The sequence below is a fragment of the Erpetoichthys calabaricus genome, chromosome 5 (genome assembly GCF_900747795.2).
Source record: "Erpetoichthys calabaricus chromosome 5, fErpCal1.3, whole genome shotgun sequence".
NCBI lineage: Eukaryota > Metazoa > Chordata > Cladistia > Polypteriformes > Polypteridae > Erpetoichthys > Erpetoichthys calabaricus.
The window spans coordinates 214,127,511-214,148,283 of record NC_041398.2 but is presented as its reverse complement, the minus strand read 5'-3'; the positions used below and the strand labels follow the sequence as shown (position 1 = coordinate 214,148,283).

The 20,773-nt window shown below is 35.2% G+C and overlaps 1 protein-coding gene across 1 annotated transcript in view; it reads right to left on the bottom strand.

Annotated features, from left to right (window-relative positions):
- Window positions 1-20,773, bottom strand: part of ccbe1 (collagen and calcium binding EGF domains 1) — a 353,313-nt gene that overhangs the window by 7,605 nt on the left and 324,935 nt on the right. Inside the window, exons 7-9 of the mRNA XM_028802493.2 lie at window positions 19,887-20,004; window positions 18,993-19,123; window positions 6,282-6,317 (exon numbers count right to left, since the gene is read on the bottom strand). Coding sequence (XP_028658326.1) covers window positions 6,282-6,317; window positions 18,993-19,123; window positions 19,887-20,004 — 285 coding nt within the window. The remainder of the gene's footprint in view (window positions 1-6,281; window positions 6,318-18,992; window positions 19,124-19,886; window positions 20,005-20,773) is intronic.

Sequence of the window (20,773 nt, the reverse complement as noted above, 5' to 3'; positions counted from 1 at the left end):
ACACATATAGAGCTGGTGAGAAACAAATGCCCTTTGCAACCGAAAACCAACCCCCCTGATCTTATGCCACAAGAGTGATGAGGTGCAGGTGGGGTGTCCTCTCAAAAGGATTGCAGTTCTAGCATAATGTGGACAATGGAGATCCATTAACTTTAATATTAATGTGAATCAAACATTCCACAGTGAGCATTATTAACATATTTACAGGACAAAATATAGCAGACATGTGATTTGAGATCAACCTAAATAAAGGTGACTTTCAGGATAAAATATGCAACATCATACAGTGAAATTAAATTCACATGATATCTCTACTGCCAAAATGAAACCGAGTCACATAACTGTATATTCTCAGCAACGTTTTCTCTCTACTGTACAGTCAGATGAAACGTGTACTTTCTAAAGGACATTCTGTTCAAAGAGCTCTCTGTGTTAAACAATCCACAAAAACATTGCAAATGTGGCAGTGCACAAACACAGCTCTTGTCAAATTTTCATGACAAACTTTTCTAGGGGAAAAACTATTTCTGCCCAATGAATGAAGTCCAGGGCACACTCGCCAGAAGGTTTGCTGTGTGAAACGCAACCACACTAACTGGAGACTGAAACTAATCATCTCCTGATTCAGCACAAAGCAAATAGACTAGGAGTGTGAAAACACCTTAAACACACTGGTTTCTACAGTCACCAAATCCTAATCCAATTCATACTTCTGATGGAAGGAAAAGAGCAGAACAGCATAATGACTCTACTGATGATGTTTATTAAAGGACTTTTAAAAACCCCAAGCCTGAAAATTAAGCACTACTGGGGTACCAACGCTGCCTGGGGAGCATATGCTGAAAACATTTTGAAATGAAACATAACCTGCAGTTGCACAAATGAAGAATCCATGTAAAACGTGGTGGACGTAGGTTCAACAGTGTGGATTTACATTTCCGATAAACACACATTTGACTTTATATATTAGATTTGAAGATTGTAGGGACAAAGCCGCAATGTTTTGTTACACATGTCATGAAGCAATTTTACTGAACCTGACCTTAATACCAGCCAAAGTACAAATGATTAATAATAAAACATTATAAATAATAATGTTATAATCACATATGTTTGCTAATGTAAAAGAGAGTTATAACAATATACAAAATATTTAAAAAGTACCTTTCATAGAATATGCCATCACAAGATGTTTTACAGAGCATGCTAAAATGTAATTCAAAGCTATAAAACAAAACATCAGGTTCTGTACTTCTGACAATTGATGTTTCTCATTTGCTTAGAGTACATATGCTAGGTTTCTGAGGAAATAAAAACCTAAGACAGCAATAATTCAAATGCTCATAATGACAGAGCTGTACTATAGGTCTACCAAATACTGGCAGCTTCTTACCCTAAAAGTGAGTGTCAGTTGTTGCTGTCTTTGAACAGTTTATAGCTAAGCCCATGTGCGATAACACACACAACAGGTAACTACTGTAAAATATAAGAAAAATGTAAATACTGTATAGTGGGCAAATTTTTGTCAAAATTCAGATGACAATATTCTTCTTTTAGTTAAGAGTGGCAGCTGTTATGTTACAGCCAGAGATAGTCCCTTATGACTGTTGTCTTTGCATGTGTTTTGTTATTATGTAATATTTGATTATATTATGTTTATTACTTTATATTTATGAATTACATATTTACATTCCCATATATTTCTTGCTTTTCGTAGGTGGTACTCCAAGAGGCGGGGCCATCATTACATCACAGCCGAGGGAGTGCCTACAGCCTTTATATTTCAGACTGGGGCATAGGTCTCTCATTGGTTCATGGTTTATCATGGATTTTTTTATTTATTTATTTATTTTTATTTATTTATTAATTTTTATTGTAATCATGCCATACAAATACATCAATTTATAACCAAACAAAATTGAAGCCAAATCAAACCCCACCCCTGAGAAGGAGAGCTTAACCAAAAGGAGAATTGCTTATGGTTTTTTAATAAGGCAACAATAAACAAAAGAAAGGGAGAAATAAATATATAGGTAAATAAGAAATGGAGAAGGGAATTAAATGCGGTAATAGTTATTTCTCTTATTCTAAAATAATATTGATTAGATCCTGCCAGGTTTTGAAAAAATTTTGTACAGATCCTCTAACTGAGAATTTGATTTTTTCCAATTTCAAATAATATAAAACATCGGTTTCCCACTGACTTATCAGAGGAGAGTTAGAATTCTTCCAATTTAACAGAATAAGTCTGCGTGCCAAAAGTGTAGTGAATGCAATCACCGTTTGTTTCTCCTTCTCCACTTCAAGTCCGTCTGGAAGAACACCGAACACAGCTGTTAGTGGGTTAGGAGGAATTGTGACCCCAAGGCTGTCTGAAAGGCACTTAAAAATTTTGGTCCAAAATGATGTTAGCTTGGTGCAGGCCCAGAACATGTGACCCAGTGAGGCAGGAGCTTGGTGGCAGCGTTCGCAGGTTGGATCTTGCCCTGGAAACATTTTGGACAGTTTTAAGCAAAGCAGATGAGCTTGATATATAATTTTTAGTTGAATAATTCTATGCTTTGCGCATATGGAGCGCGAGTGAATTTTCTGCTTTGCTACCTTCCACTCCTTTTCTGATATATTGATTAAGAGATCTTCTTCCCAATGTCCTCTTGGATCCTTGAAAGGTAGGGACTCTAATAGGATTTTATATAGTGCGGAAATGGTGTTTAATTCCTCGAAATTGAGCAGTATTTTTTCCAGCATTGTGGAGGGTGCGAGGTGGGGAAAATCGGGCAATTTCTGTTTAACAAAATTTCTAATTTGAAGATAGTGAAAGAAATGTGAAGCTGGGAGGTTGAATTTTGAACGTAATTGTTCAAAAGATGTAAATATGTTGTCTATATAAAGATCTCTGAGCATTTTAATCCCAAAACTTTTCCAGGTACTAAAAACTGGATATGTTTATGAGGGTTGAAAGAGGTGGTTCTCTTGCAGATGTGCCACAGATAAAAGATTTTCCATCTTAAAATGCTTTCTAAGTTGGTTCCATATTCTGAGTGAGTAAAGCACAATTGGGTTATTAGTATATTTGCGATAACTTGCATTTATTGGAGAGCAGAGCAGGGAGTATAAAGAAGTATTACAGGATTTTACTTCTATTGCGGACCAAGCCTGTGTATGTTCATATATTTGTGTCCAGGTTTTTATGGCTTGTATGTTTGCTGCCCAGTAATAAAACTGAAAATTTGGTAAAGCCCTGCCACCTTCTGCCTGAGGTCTTTGTAGGGTTGCTCTTCGGATATGTGGGTGTTTTGAGTTCCAAATGAATGAGGTTATTGTTTAATCTTAACTGTTTAAAAAACGATTTATTGATATATATTGGAATGTTTTGAAATAAAAAAAGAAGTTTAAGAAGGATATTCATCTTAACAACGTTAATTCTTCCAGCTCGAGTGAGATGAAGGGTTGACCATCTATACAAGTCTTGCTTAATTTTTTCCATACAGACGGCAAAATTTTGTTGATAAAGAGCTTTATGTTTACTTGTGATATTTACCCCTAGGTATTTAAACTGATCTGCTATGGTAAAAGGTAGGGTGTCCAATCTAATATTATATGCTTGTGAATTCACTGGAAAGAGTATACTTTTATTCAAATTAATTTTAAGACCAGATATCTTTTGAAATTCTGCTAGTGCTGTTAAAACTGCAGGGACATTGTTTTCTGGGTCTGATATATATAAGACCATATCATCTGCATATAGAGAAATTTTCTGTTCCAGTCCTTCTCTGACAATCCCCTTTATCTGAAAAGAATTTCGGCAGTGAACCGCCAGTGGTTCAATGGCAATTATAAACAGCAGTGGTGACAAGGGACATCCTTGTCTGGTACCACGGTCTAGCTTAAAGTAGTCTGAGGAAATGTTATTAATACAAACTGAAGCTTCTGGATTGGTATACAGTAGTTTGATCCATGTACAAATATTCGGGCCAAACCCAAATTTCTCCAATGCAGTGAAAAGGTAGTTCCATTCAATCATATCAAATGCTTTTTCTGCGTCTAATGATAGTAATGTCTCTGGGGTGTTTGATTTTGCTGGTGAATATATAACATTAAACAAGCGTCTGAGATTGGAAGATAGGTGTTGGCCTTTAATAAATCCAGTTTGATCCTGTGATATTACCGAGGGCAGCACTTTCTCCATCCTTCTAGCTAGAATCATTATTCAGGAGTGAAATTGGTCTGTATGATGCACATTGTAACAAGTCCTTATTTTGTTTAGGAAAAACGGTGATTAATGCTTGACGAAATGTTTGAGGTAGTGTTTCATTGTCTCTAGCTTCTGTAAATGTTGCCAATAAGAGTGGAGCTAGCTGAGTGGAGAATTTCTTATAAAATTCTACGGGGTAACCATCAGGGCCTGCTGATTTCCCGCTTTGAAGTGACTTTATAGCATCTAGTAATTCTGTTAGCGTCAGAGGTTTATCCAGTTCCTCAGCACTTAAAGCATCTATTTGTGGTGTCTGTAATGTATCCAGAAATGCGTTAGATTGTGTTTTGTCCTCTTTGAGCTCCTTAGAATATAAGGATTTATAATAATCTCTAAATGCATGCATTATATTTTTATGGTCAATAATTTCTTCTCCATTCGTGTTGGTGATTACTGGTATTGCATTGCGAACTTCTTGTTTGTGAATTTGTTGAGCTAAAAGCATATTAGCTTTTTCTCCGTGTTCATAGTAATGATGTCTACACTTATAAATAAGTTGTTCAGTTTCTTTAGTTGTTAAGATGTTAAGTTCTGTATGCAGGGCCTGCCTTTTCCTATGGAGAGCTTCACTTGGACGCCTGGCTTGTTCTTCATCTATTCTAGTAATTTTGCTTCTTAGCTCTGACACTTTCTTGGTTTCTAATTTATTTCTGTGAGAAAGATATGAAATAATCTGCCCTCTTAAGAAGGACTTTAGAGTTTCCCAGAGTGTTCCTGCAGAAACCTCTGTGGGAGTGTTTGTCTCTAGGAAGAAGCTGATTTGTTTGGATATAAATTCTGTGCAGTTCTCGTCTGCCAATAGAAGAGGGTTAAGACGCCATCTGCGAGGTGAATGTGAGGGGCTTAATGATTTTAGCGCCAAGACTAGAGGGGCATGGTCGGAGATAACAATTGTGTCGTATTTGCATGATTTAATCGTAGGCAGGAAATTATTATCTATAAAAAAATTATGGATTTTTTTTTTTATTTTTCTTTGGTTTCTAATTACTGGTATATTGATTGGACTTCTTAGCACTGAGTTCCTTTTTTAAAATAAATCTGTTCTGCCTTTTTTGCCTTTCCTGGCAATTTTTGTTTTCCTATGTTTATTTTAAATAAATTATTTATTTTTAAAGACTCTTCATTGGCTTTTGTCATTTCAAACTGGAGAATTATAGATGACACCCTTAAAGGAAATGTTTATCTTAACGCATGAGCCCCATTTGGGCCTGTGCAGGCCCTGAAGCTTTGCTTTTTGAGTTTTGTCATAAAGTGATTTTGTTATTCATTTTTTTAATAAGTTTTACCATTGTTTTATATGAATGTTTTGTTCCCATAGGATTTTTTAGCACAAGGAATCCACAGTTGATATTAGTTTTTGAATTCATTAAGTGCTGAAAATTTTACGCAGCTATCAACACCATTTTGTTTTCCCTAGTGCATGGCCAGTTTGATGTCATTTATTTGACAGGTTAAAAGGTCATCTCTGACATCTTTTACCTATCCTAGCTTTGCAAATAGAATGTACATTTTGCCGTTTAAAGGTTTCCCTGTTTACAGATCTTTTGGGTCCGAAATTCTAACCATAATTTTCAGTTAACGTTTTGGCTATGATGATAGTATCTTTTTCTTTGTGGTCACAATGTTTTGGGGGGTTTTTTGACCATTTTTAATCTGCTAGTATAACACCTGTCTTAAACTGCTAGCTCTTCAACTCTACTAGAAATGGTTGGGGCTAAGCTGCCTGGGTTGAGGCCTAATTCTGAAGCAGATCAGTGATGTCCTAGTCAGGTTTGCATGTATTTTGAAATTGTTGTTTTTACCATTTTATGGCATTACCATCACTACAGCTGCATAAAATGGCTGAAGAATAATACAAAAAGCTATAAAAGCAACAGAGAGCAGCACTTTCACTATTTGGTGTCTAAACAATAATTCCTTAAGGTATAGTGTAGACAGTATTAGGACTATGAAAAAAGGCTACAAACAAAGAATATTTTTAACTTGTTTCAAAGTTTTACATTAATATTTGTACTATAATACTTACCTTGGCCCCATCTCTTCCTGGTGCACCAGGGAGGCCCTAAAATGGACAAAAGGTATAAACAGTACTTCAGACTAGTTCAGTTTATTAAGTTATGCCTATCTTTATGTATGACAGTCTATACTACAAAGAACAAGAAACAGTTTACAATATAATTAGAAAAGAAGAAACTTAAAAAATACATATGAGAAAACTGTTTCCCTAATTAATCCTTGAAATACAACTTAACCTGCACTAAACACACATTTTCTCTTTGTACTTACAGTATATTAGACCTTTTATTAAAGATACTTTTACTTGACTAGATATAACACAGTATATTTTATTCTTAAAAGATAAAACAATGGCATTATGGTTGATAGATAGATAGATAGATAGATAGATAGATAGATAGATAGATAGATAGATAGATAGATAGATAGATAGATAGATACTATATGTGACGGGTGTCTGGTCACATTTATAGGTAAACTAACCTAAACACAGTTAAAATATCTGACTATGCCACCAGTTTTATTAAGAGAGTTGCTGCTGTTTGATAACAGGCTTGTAGGAGTGAGTGCAGTATAATCAGATCTGCCCAGCTGTGATACAAATTTATATTTACAGACAATAATATTTGGATAAAGCAGGTCCATCTTGTTTTCTCCATAGATGAAACATGGTGACAAAAAGTTTATTCCTTCCAACATCTAGTTGAAGTCAGCAGCATTCTAGGTTCAGAATGATTCATCACTAGAGCGTTGGTAACAGAGTGACTCATTTCTGTTGTTGAGTTATTAAACATTAATCAGGTTGATGCAACTTATCTCCCAAGACTTTAACATGGACAAATTCAGTCAGTATTTCAATGTTTGGATAACACATTTTAGTTTCATTTGTAATGTGCTTACTTTTTTTACCATTGCTCATTCACAAGGATGTCCATTCCCCCTCCTGCCTTTTTCCACTACATCTAATCATACAGTATCAGATGAAACCTGTTCAGCACTAAAATAGCTTCTGGAATGAAAAGTATAAGCTGGTTCTCTGCAGAAGTGCCAACAAAATGTGCCAAATGTCACAATATCTGAACATGCCACGACTCACAATGAGATATGACAATTTGATCGAACATTCCTTGTTATATGGACGTAGGCCAGATCTGAATACTTTCCACCTTACTTTTATATTTGTTCTTGATCTTTGCCCTTTCCAAATTTGAATGAGATGCTCTTGTAGCCTAGAGATTGCAGTGCTACCAATTGAGTATGGAAATATTTAATCTACCTCACTTTACACTCCTCGTAGTCTCTTACATTCTCATGTTATACATGTAAGGTAGACTTCACATCCTCTTCACGCTCCCTATAACATCTCTCAGGTTCACAGCTTGTCTTAAAGGCAGTTGAGACAAGCAGACACTTGAGTTTGCAATTACAGCAGCATACCATAATTTTAACAATCCACTTATAAATTTATTATGACAAACCAGAGGCCTGATCACATCTAATCTTAACGTTAATAATTGGAAAAATAAATAAATAAAAAAGAGAGAGAAAATGAGAGAGAGAGAGAGAGACAGACCACTGAGCCTATGTAAAAGGTTGCCTGGGAATTGCTTAGATGCCTAACCACTGGAACCCTGCAAACAAATCATAAGTGCTGATGTTTCAGATGGCCATTCTTAATTAGGCCGATATATGCTAGCCAAGCCATATGCTTTGGCACGACAGAGCAGAATCAATTGGACAGAAATTTTCCAAAATGGCAGAATCAATTTCTTGTGACACAATCCTTTCAGCATATCCATTAATGTTAAGGAATAAAGACAAATTTGAATAAGAAAAGAAAATATTGGTAACCTCTACCCATGAAAGAATATGATTAAGAATCAGTCTTTTATTATTATTTTAGCTTAAAATAATGTACAACAGTTGCCCAGCTTTTCTGGATCATACTAAAAATTTCAGACTCCGAGTTTTTTTATTTTCTGCAGAAGTCCACAAGAAAGATGAAGACATACTCTCTCACAAGTACAAAGATCTTCTTTTCATTAAATTCTTGTCAAAAATGATTGTACGTTGTGTGTTTTCCATACATATTAAAATGAATCATCCATGATTCCACAAGAGTAAAAAAATATCTGAAAATTGCCAAAGTTGATGGTTTGGATTGTTACATAAAAACACATGGTTTAAATTTGACCGTACCTCATAATGCTATATGCATTAATGTGATACAAGCCCATTCCATTAACAGATGTTTGATACAATATAATAATCGTGACACAAATTACATCAGGAATTTTGATCAATTTGAAACACAAAAGAGAGGTTTTCCAGATGAAATTGACCTAGCAGTATTGCCAGAATGGTGCAACCTCAAAGCCCCAAGGACCTGGGTTTGATCACTGCCTCAGTGTTTCTATGTTCTCCTTCAAACACGTTCACCTTAGGTTAACTGGCCACCCTAAGTAAGTCGAAAATGACTGATACATATGTGTGACAGTGCTTTGTGCATATTGCAGCTAGGATAACTTCTGGTTCTAGGAAACCCTGAAATAAAAAAGTGGGATCAGGACATTAAATTGATGGATGGATATATGGATGGATGGAGGGAATCCAGCACAGTGATGATTACAATGCTACTACAGAAGGCCTGATGAATTTGGAACTTATTTGACAAGTTTGTGCCCTGGTGGTCCAAACACATTTTTTACATAGAAAACTTGCACTGTTATTTCCTACATCCAAAGTAATTTGTCCTAGTATCTGAAATTGAGATGTTCAAATGTGCACTATGCGTACATCATAATTTAAATATGTACTTTAAGATTTTTCTGCTTCCTGATATAAATAAAATTAGTCAAATGATCTTTTATTGTATCTTTCGATTTAAAATTTGCATAGAATGTAGTCACAAAATAGAAGTCCCCTGGTGGTTTAATAAATGGCTAAAAACCTGGAGGAAGAGATGAAAATTAATTGCTGACATTTTATAACACTGAGATTATGCAGGGCCAAATTTTCAGTTCTACATTACAATCATAAATCTGTTGTACCACAGAATTTAAATCACAAAAGCCTCTGCAAAAAGAACAAAATGTTACGCTTTCACCTTGATTAATTACTGTTTTGTCTTCTGGAGAGATGAAAAAATGTTAGCGAGGCATCTTTTAAGAAGGAAAGGAAGTCAAAATCAACAAACTGTTCAAGAGGCTGTGGCAAAAACATACTTTCCAGTTTCCAATGAATAAAATGAACTTGGATTTCTTTTATTTACTAATAAAGTCATAGTAATAGAGCAATAAAATGTTTAAAGTAGGAAATTTGGCATCAAGTGTGTTTAACAATGTAGGTTCTTCTGCATGCCTTTCATTAGCACTCTTTCGCAATTAACAGAACCCGTCTACTACTCTGCACAATAAATCAGATCCAAAAATGTGCAGTACGCCCTGAATTCATAAGGCTGGTAATATGAAAGGCAGTCAACATATTAATCAAAAGCGTCTTAAAACAGTAATTTCTTTTAAATTGGGTACTTTGAGGTTTTTTGTAGGAGTATAGCCTTTGTTTTTATTGTTAATACATTGAAATTAAATAGATGAAAACAACTTAGGATAATAAACTGTTTATTAGCGCACCCTTATAAACAGTAAATAAAAAGTTTAAAATTAAAAAAAAAAAAAAATTGTTCAAATGACAAAACTGTTGTATTATGCCTAGGAACTCCCTGTAATATTTTCATCATTCATACTGTAGGTGAGAAATGTTTTATTCTAACTTTACTGGAAAAGAAGCCTATAAAGTAAACGTTTAACATAAAGGAAGCCTTATTTTTGCATTAATTTCTACTAAAGCATTGATGGTAAACACTTATATTTATGCTGGACTAACTGATCTATTAAAAACAGTACAATGTTTTCCAAATGTTTGCTTCCTGACAAATTTTGGCGATTGTGATAGGTAATTTCAAACTGAGCACAAATATATATTCAGATTGACTGTATAATGTAGGAACTTGAAGAAACATGAAAGTAAAGTTTTATTGAATTTAGTGTGTTTAACTGCTTAATGATGCTCACACATTACATTAATTCAATTGAGCTAAAAAGGTTTTGTCCCTGATTTTTCTTTGTACATTGCATCTGATGCTTCTTGTTTCAGGCGCTTACAATACTTAGCTAGTACTGATGATTCCACTTGCCCTGTCCTGGTGAATCCTTTAACCATCTTCATCACTGACTACATCAAAATTAGCAGGGCATAAGTGTGAATACAGAAAATTAATCTTTACCAACATGTTACATTTCCTGGCTTTATATGTTTAAAGCATGTCATCAACTAGCTAGACGCAGTTTAGTGGTCTGTAGCTGGAAAATTCTCAAATACATCCTGGAATGTCTGCTATGTGATTTCTTACAGGCCCACTAGTAGATCTTCAAACTGCTTGTCATTGATGATATGTCTGATTTGTGGACTAAGAAAAATGCATTCCTTAATTCTGGTATTGGTTATATATCAAATCCTCATATATCAAATTCTTCCTTCACCATGTGTTTGTCACTTTATGAAATTTTTCATCGTTCCAAATTTAACATGAAGAGGAGGAAAAATATGTTCTTTAGTTTAAAAAGTAGTTTATATGTCAATCTTTTGTGCCCTTGAACTAAATGCTTACAAAGTTTATAATGTAATGAGACTCTTTAGCATGGCTGTCCCATTCAAAAATGAAACAACGGCAAAATAATGGTTCTTTAATGGCCCTGTATGGTTCTTTATTATGTTTTGTGGTTCCCCACAGTTCCATTGCTTGACCAAAAACCATTTCATTCTGGGACAGGTTCTTTGCATATGAAGTTGTTGTGGTTTAAAATATGTAGAAAAAAAGCAAAATCTTTAATGGATGGTGGAATGCAGAACACTGACAGATTATGAAAATCTAGATTTAGCCTGTGTTACTGAACGTATGATGTGAGACCCATGGGTATTTTCACAAATCTACTACCATCTATTTATTTGTATTCAATGTATAGAGCCTGTTACAGATCCAAATAAATAAAGGTTCTTTCTAAAATTTTCACCAATATGAATATCCCTATGGCATTGCTTTGAAGACACACTCTGGGATTTTTATTTTTAAGAGTGTAGTAGCAGTGCCACTACTTTTAGATCACCACAGATGTTCCAGCTGAAGTTGTTGTAATGTGTATGAGTACAGTATAAATCCCAGAGATGGGAGACTGCAATAAAAATGGTATGTTATAGGAAATTTTAAATATGATTTTTTTTGGTGATAAGCAGGTCTAAAAGTAATGAGAGACACCCAAAAGTGTCCAAGAAGCAAAATCTTTGTTTCCAGTGTTTACTCCAAAAAACAGTATTTTACCTTTCAATTACTCTACAGATGTTATTTTTTTAATGTTGTGGTACTTTCCAAACATTCACATGAAATTCACCTCTATGATCAATTATGTTTAGGCAAAATATTGCATATTTCACCGTTCATCACTATGGGAAAATGTTGACTGTTTCAGTTTTCCAGCCCTGATTTTCCTTTACAGAAAGTGACGGCAAGATATGTCAACAACAAAATGTGTGAACGTGTAATCTGATGACGATGGGGATCACAACCTTGAAGGTGAATAACCTATCACTCTGAAACAACTTATTTTAATCGAAAACGTATTAGTGCTTTTATTTATTACGTTAGTCTTTTTTATTGATAAGTGGACATAACAAAAGAGTTTAATACAGATATTGAAATTTTCTAAGTACGGGTAGCAATTAGAGTTGTGGGCCAGCATCCTGGCCTTGGCGCAGGGCTTTCAGGATAGGCATTTTCTACTTGTGAACCCCAATTGGATTAAGTGGCTCTACACGATACTAACTCAATGTAACTGTCCATTTCACCATATATTTATATGATAAAATAATAATTTATAATAATTTATATATATATATATATATATATATATATATATATATATATATATATATATATATATATATATATATATAATACATATTATATATATAATAATTTATTGTTATATAATAATAACAAACTATGCGACTCTTCAATTCCACCCGGGAATTTTTTACCCAGGGGGGTAAACGTTAACATTATATAAAGTTATTGTCTGTTTTTACCTGCATTATTATCAATCTTTAATTTAATATTGTTTTTTGTGTCAGTAAGGTGCTGCTGGAGTATGTGAATTTCCCCTTGGGATTAATAAAGTATCTATCTATCTGATTATTATTTTGAAAAACATGTTATTATTGCTGCGGTGGGTTGGCACCCTACCTGGATTGGTTCCTGTCCTGTGCTCTGTGTTGACTGGGATTGGCTCCAGCAGACCCCCGTGACCCTGTGTTGGGTATAGCGGGTTGGATAATGGATGGATGAATATTATTATTGTTAACAACACCTATAAGTAAGGTGACAAAAAATGTTTTTTTCGTTATTATACACAATAAAGGTTAGGTCAGTTTGGGAAGCATTCACTGGTACAGCGTGTAGCCACACCCACCACACGATAAAACAGCTTGGGATCATGGTTGGCAACCCCCCAGGCAGAGACACAGTCCAGTCTCACCCTCTGGAAATGACCATCTATCTGCCACAGCTAGGTGTTATTTGGGCGTCCCCTTAGCGTGGATCAGCTGCCCAGGTCCTCAACAATGAGGATCCTTTTGAGCCAGATCACCCTCCGGGAATCGCATCACTTGTCCGTAGTGCCTTAAATGACACTGCCTCACAATGCAGGTAATGTGCTTCATTCGGGCAAAGTCAAAGCAACGGTACCCGAGGATTTTCCGAATAAACACAGTACCGAAGGAGTCCAGTCTTCATCTCAGGTCACTGGATAGTATTACTGTCTCGCAATCATATAGCAAGGTAGGAAGCACCAGGACTCTAAAGACTTGGACCTTCAACATTTTGCATAGATATCGGGAGTGCCTGTCCTGGGTATGACGTTAAACTAAATCTGGCCCTGCAAGCGGTCCTCCTTCTTGCAGGGAAATCATGGGGGTTGATGGAAGGATTGGCACTCCAGCCACCACAAAAAACTTTTTTACTCAAGATAACAGACAGGACTCCTTTCTGCTCTCTGCAGGAGTAGCTCTACTGCAGCCATCCATAGGAAGGCTGTTTGCACTATAAAGGGAATGGAACCCCATCCCCAGAAGAGTAAAAACCATCAGAGAGCCAATGGGGTCAGGCTTGTTGGGGATCAGAACTGGTGAGGTACTGAGGCATTGCCCGCTGCACGGCAGCACTCGGGTCCCAGTTTGAGGCGGCCCATCCGGGTAGGCGCGTGGAACAACTTGTCTCTCCGGCATGAAAATACACAATAAAAACAAGACTAAAACCAAAGTTTACAACAATAAATAATAAAAACACATATTTAAATGTTAATCAAAATAAAATGAAAGTTTACAGAAATGAAAATAAAAACAATTGCTGGTAGTCTATTGTTGATCCTTTTTCACTAACTAACTACGCACTATGTAGCTGTGCAGCCTAATGAGCATAACGGTCGTCAGCTAACAAGAAAGAATATTTTTGAAAATGATCACATAGCAAAGCAATGGTTGCAAACTCTGAAGGTGCTGCCTGCGAGTGCTTTGAGGATGACACTGACAGTAACATGAGAAAGCACATAATCCATATATGCAGTCAGGCTCAATTAAAGGGAAAGAACTACACCATTTCAATCAAACATTTAACTCTTTGAGGGCTGAATTTTTTTTCCACACAATGCACTGGTTTTCATACATAAAATCAACATAAAACGTCTGTTCCTACGAGCTGTGGCTGCTGTTGGCGCCTGTTCGGCATCTCTGGCAGCAGAGGGTGCACAGGGGTAGCTCGATGGTCAGCAGGAATGCATGGCGGGCCGGCTACCTGTGTCTTCACACAGCAGGTGGGCAACGGTGGCAGTCGTAGTGTGACGCAATATGGTTTATAACTCGTCATCATAAGTGGTGGTTCTCCTAGGCGAACGCTCCTGTAGGTATATCAGCTACACGAACGTGTTCAGCACCACAATCAGCTGGGGGCCGATAGGCTGATGCTGGTACCTCACTTTCGTTTTCGATAACCATCTCCAGATCACTTGCATCAAACTCAGAGTCCAAAAAGTCAGAGCCTGATTCAGCGATAATACGTAAAACGTCCATGGAGTATTTTGCGTTGCACATTTACTTTAGTCTAGCCAGATGTCGATGCCATTTTAGAGGCTGTTTACTCTTCACTACTCATTCATATGCAGGGAATCGAGGTCAAATCAACAAAGCTACGTAACTTTCCTTCAAGCAAAGAGTCGAACTAAAATGTAAGGGCGAGTTTTGTCGCAGCTTATAGCCCACTACTATCCTCTACTCCTGAATTTTGACAAAAGTCAACATCAGCCCTGAAAGAGTTAAACTACCAACTAAGGGAAAGCAAATCAAATCAAAGCAGGAACCAGTCCCGGGCAGGGTGCCAACCCACCGCAGTGCATGTTTCTACAATCCCTGAATTATGGAAACACTGCATGTATTTTTGAATGTTCATCAAATGTCTCATTTTTTAAAACTAAAATGAAAACTAAACTCAAATTATCCTTTCAAAATAAAAACTACTTAAGGTATACATCATCAATAATAAAATCCATAAAGTAAACAAAAAATGAATCAGCAGGTGACATTTGTATATAAACAACAATTTAAAAAAATAAAAGAGAATTAACTACAACCAAATATAAATGTGAACTTTTTGAAATCAACTGGATTGTTATATGAATGGCTCCTAAACATGATCTGATCTCTATAGGGGTCATAACACTAGATAAAAATCATTTTGTGATTAAGCAGCATTTCACAAAATAGTCAGGTCAATTTCTGACTAAAAATCCAAAGCGCAGAAAAGGTTAAAAAGTCAATTGAAGTTAAAGCCTAAATTCCTCCAAGCCATAAGCCTTAATTACTGTACTATTGGCAGATGTACATACTTCTTCAGCCATAGCTTCATTGTTACATGAATTAAAGCTATAGTTCTGTTTTTAACATACATCTCCTAATGGCAACATAAATGGGTACTGGCTCCCTCAAGGAATCCTGAGGATCTCTATGTTTAACCAAAAACAAATGTGACAGACTGTTGTCTTCAGAATACTTGTATATTAAAAAAAGGAAAAGTAAGAAGTAAACCAACTAAGAACAGTGCCAGACAGTCATTTTTAAGGCCTGTGTAATAGAAGTGAAAAAATGCATGTAAATATTAAAGCATGATGATTGCAACATCAATGAAATGTAAAATACAATTGACGACATAGGTCATAGCAGTTTCTTTGCTGTACCTAGATTGAAAGCTAAACTGAAATCTCTCATCAAGATTCATTTTGTAAAATAACATTTAGGTTGTGAGATTGACATTCAAAAGCTTCATAGAAATTTACAAAGACAAATTCAAGATTTAGTGACTGTTATAAACATTTGGCTATAGATGTCAGGTCTTTAATAACAGTTTAACAACTGTTAATTTGAAAATATCAGGGGTATGCTGTTTAATACACTTATTGTAAATTTCAAAAGGACTGGATGCAGACTGAGCAAATTTGCCAGTCTGTGGCTAAATGGAGCAGCCAGAGTGAAGGACTGGGGCTACTAGGAAATTCTCATACAGACAGCTCAGGCTACATTTTAAGATATTTTCAGATGTCTGAGGCAAATTCGATCCTTTTCAAAACAATGTCCCAGACTTTCATAAAGGCCTGTTAATGCCTCACCTTGCAGACTGTAAACAAACTGCAGTTTATATAGACACTTAAACCTTTACATTCAATTGTAACTACCTAAAATAAAGCTGTTCATTAAAGGACTGGAAGTTTGAAAATCCAGTTGAGAGTAGTTGTGTACAATGGGGCAAAGAGAAAAACAAACCTACTACATTCAGAATGTGTTATCAGGCTTTAGATCAAATTATAATACAAAAACTTTTTTGGTTAAAGTAATTAATGACTTATACTGTAACATTGAAAACAAACAAAATATCTGTACTTCTTCTGTTAGAATTCAGCAGAACATTTGATATCATAGATCATAGCATTCTCACTGTCTTAGTCAATGGGTCTTTCTTGTAGTACCTTAATACTAGAGACAGATTTGATGTGGTTGCTGGAATGTAAAATAAACACTTTTGCAAAGGTATAACGAAACAAGTGTGTTTTTATTCAAGAATAAGTGACAACCAGATACCAAGGAGATTGGTTTAACCGGCGTTTGTGTGTCTGCTTATATCTCTTCAGCGATATCTTTTACAGGTAGCAAAAATTTCCATGAGTATTACAAACTGTTTTTATTATAGTAATAATAGTAATAATAGCAGCTCACTACTCAAAATGGGGAAGTCTGGGCTCGAACCCGTAACCTTTCACTTATGAGGCAGGAGCTGTTACTTTTGCACCAGGGAAGCAGACATGTTGACTTTCTATCAATTGATATTTCAGCTTGGGTTTTTACTCATTGACAGCAACATGTAAATTGAATGATTTCTTTTTCTTCAGTTGTATTCTCGTATAAAAGCGCACTTGTTTTGTTACACCTTTTGTGAAAGTATATGATATTTGGACTTAAGTCTTCACACTTTATACACTTCATGTCAACATTTTGTCGTAAATACAATAACATGAAAAAAGTTTCTGTTTTAGTTATGTGTTCAACATTTCTTGCTTCACATTTTCTGTTATCCTACATTTACCCAGATCATTGTCGACATGGAACACACATGAAATGTATGCATTATTCCAAATAATAATATATTATTTTGTCCTATACAATTCAAGGCACCTTACACACAGATAAACAGACTTGAGCTAGGAGAACTTCAGCTGTATCAGTGCAGGACGAGATAGCAGGTTACTTGCTGCTTGTGCTGATTGACACATTTGCAAAACAAAGACGCTGATGAAGAGGTGCGGGGGAATGTAAGGTGGCCCAGCATTATGACTTTTTGCATAGACTTCAGGGATTCTAGTGTTATGCTGGTTTCAGTCTTGTATAACAGGAAGGAAATTCATTGTAAGTTGTGATGACTCTATATCAGAGATCTATGATAGTTTATGGTATGCAACATGGATCAATTCCATGCCTTCTGTTTATTCTCAGTGTACATGCTCCTCTTAAACCATATTACTTGGAAACACAAGTTGAGCAACCACAGCTATGCAGATGACATACAGCTTTGCATAACTATAGCAGAGCAGGACCCTGTGGCTGGTCTCGTGTTGTAGTAGCATTACAGAATAGATACATATTAACTTACATAAACTAAACAAGAAAAAAATGGAATTTTAGATATTGGTAGCAGTAACATATTGAAATTTTAGTTATTGGCAGCAATAAAAAGTTAAGGTTAAGTCTTACAAATCATGTCATATGTAAACAATCAAGACATTATGAACTTGGACCTAAACTTCAAAACACATCTTAACCATATTATTAAGACTGTGATTCATCATTAAATAAATATTGCAAGAGCTAGATCTATGAAAAACGCGTGTGCAATGATTCCACTGCCTTTCAGTAGCTTGATCTAATAACCGGGGATCTGTTTGCTAAGAAGAGCGGCTACCTGACATTTTAGAGGGGAAATAACGAATACGAAATATACAAGTTTAAAGTAACTAAATATGAAACAGTAAACTAATGTATAATTGAAGTCAAACAGAATGTTTCTCTGTTTGTTTAAGGATAGGAGACATGTACAGTTTTGTAAGGGTATGATGGATTTAATTGTCACATTTGTTCATTATTAACACATTTACATTTGCTGTCACCTTAAAGAAAAAGTTTGAGGAAAAAGTACCCTTTATTGGAGGTGTATTATATTATCTTATTGCATCTGTTGGCAGGCCAGTCTACTGGTCACCTGTTAAACTTTATCAATGGGAAGTGTAATATTTGGACTGATCACTAACCCTTTCTTTTCATTGTTTTCTTTTTCCATTTTTCCTCAGTTGAAAAGCAAGATACAACTACTGACTACGAGACTGCATCATATTTTCTAGCTTTGTGCATTGTGACAATAATGATTAACTTCACTATATTTTTGTATTGTAGAATGTTCAGGTGCCAGGGTGTTTTTTGGCCCTTGAACCCTTAGAGGTTTTTGTTTTCTTCTCCTCCCTGGCCATCTAACCATAGCATTAGACTCTGACTTTTACCATCATAATTATTAGGAACATAACTGTATTTATCAGTAATTTAAGTCATGTTTAATTCCATTAGGGACTCTTTAAATTATTTGCATTTATTTGTATTGTTTATTTATATACTTTGTAGCTGTAATTCATTTTTACTTCTTGTAAAGCGTTTTAAGCTACAATTTTTGTATGAAAATATATGTATAAATAAATGATTGTTTATGTCCACTTGATTTAGTGCTGGGATGAATTTTTCAGAGTAATTTATTTTTATTTACAAATGTCAGGGAAATATCAAAAATGGGAAAAGTATGTTATTGTTTATAATGTGAATTCTATGATAATAAAGATTTATTACAGAATAAATTATACATGATACATGAAGCACAAGCTCCTTGAAGCTTCCAAATTGGACAATTGTCTACGGTAAAAGGGTGAAAAAGACACAAGAAGTGCTGTATGCTGTAATGTCTTAAACAAGGAATTGAGATATTTGTGTCAAATAATATTAAGAAACAGGTACTAGTTATGGTACTGACCACTGGTCCTCTCCTTCCCTGTTTGATGTGGGAAATATCTGGCGAAGGTCCCATAGGTCCCATCATTCCTCTTGGTCCTGGTGGCCCTGGTGGTCCTAAAGGCCCAGGTGATCCTTTAAGACCTGTAGGTCCTTCATGAAAAGAAAACAGTATGTAGTAGTATGATTGTATACTAGATGAAAAATTAAAATGCTAGTATCCCTAGGAAAAAAAATATTAAATCTGTTAATCTTGAGGAAACATTTGGAATGGTTATTCAGTAACAGTCTTGGTAGCATTTAATAATGGGAACGCATTGACTATGGTTCTGTTCTCCTATATTAACTCACATTGTATTTTCAAAGTGTCCTATCCTATTGACACAAAACGAAAAAATGTTAATGTGGATTAAGTATTTGAAGTCATTTTGGTATAATTCATGTAGTTTTATAAAATGAAGCACAGGGCTTGCTATACTATAAATCTTTGGGATCCATTTGTTTTAGTGGATTACAATATGAAGTCTTTTTATAAGGACTAGACTCTACTTACTATCTTTTATTTACAATATTGTTCATGACTACTTTAAATGCCTCTTTTTTATTCTTATCTCTGCTCCTATGTAAAATTAACATTACTCAAAGTGAAAATTAAGTATTTCTAAAATACCAGAGAAATACCAGAGAAAAATTACATTTTCCAAGGTACACGGTACTAGTCTAGGACAAGAACATTTTTCAAATTAAATTTCTATTACTAATGAAACCATGGTATTGAACTAATTGAGATTAGAACTAGAATACAATTCATTTATATTTAAAACAATAAGTGTGAATATTAAAAACCAGACATCTAGGTAAAAATGACTAAAGAAAATGCATCATGGCTTAATTCATACAGTGTCATATATCTTACCTGGTGGTCCAGGCGGTCCGATTTGCCCCGGAGGTCCAGGTAAGTAAGGATGTAATGACTGGATTTTCTCACTTAGCATTTGCTTATTTAGTTCTGCACTATTCGGCAGTAAGGCGATCTAAAAGGAAAGAAAACTTTGATCATTTCAAAATAGCAGAGTAGTAGGTACAAAGACACACAAGGTCTTCATATAACAGTTACAGAATAACCTAAAATACTATAAAAGAAAAAATAGTAAAGTGAAAATGTGTTTCAATAGGATAAACTTTCAAAATCACAAAGTAAAAGTGTGTAACTTCTTTGGACACTGACATTGAACATGGGCATTGGCAACATGTAGATTAAAAGTAATATTTTGTCAATTTATAGAGGAAACAAAATCTGGATGTATCCAACATAGTGCATTTTTTAATAAAGCAGCATACACGGACAACCTGAACCTGACTTAAGGCCAGCCAACCTTATCCTCTGGGAGTAATAAAGTCATATAAACATTGTAAAATAATTTCACCCCTTTAAAGCTTAAAATGAACAAATAAAATGAAAAGGTCTCAAGTAGCCAATAAAGCAGAGTAAGGTGGATGAGTGTTTTATTGGGTCTCATGTTCCAGGAGGCAGGGATTTGCTTTTAGATAAGATTCTGGAAATCACTGCATCTGGTAAATTTATGCTGTGCAAAATAAAAGCAAATGTAAAAGGGAAAGAAATATGTGTTACGCTCGCACACATACAGAGGCGCACATATACACGAATACACTGTCTTGTTTATAAAAAAAAGCTCAGATGTTCTGTTAAAGCACTTCTTCTCAGATAATTATTTAGATAAAGCCTTCTCATTACTGTCATTTAGAGTTAAACATATTAATGTTGACCTCAAGTGATTGGGC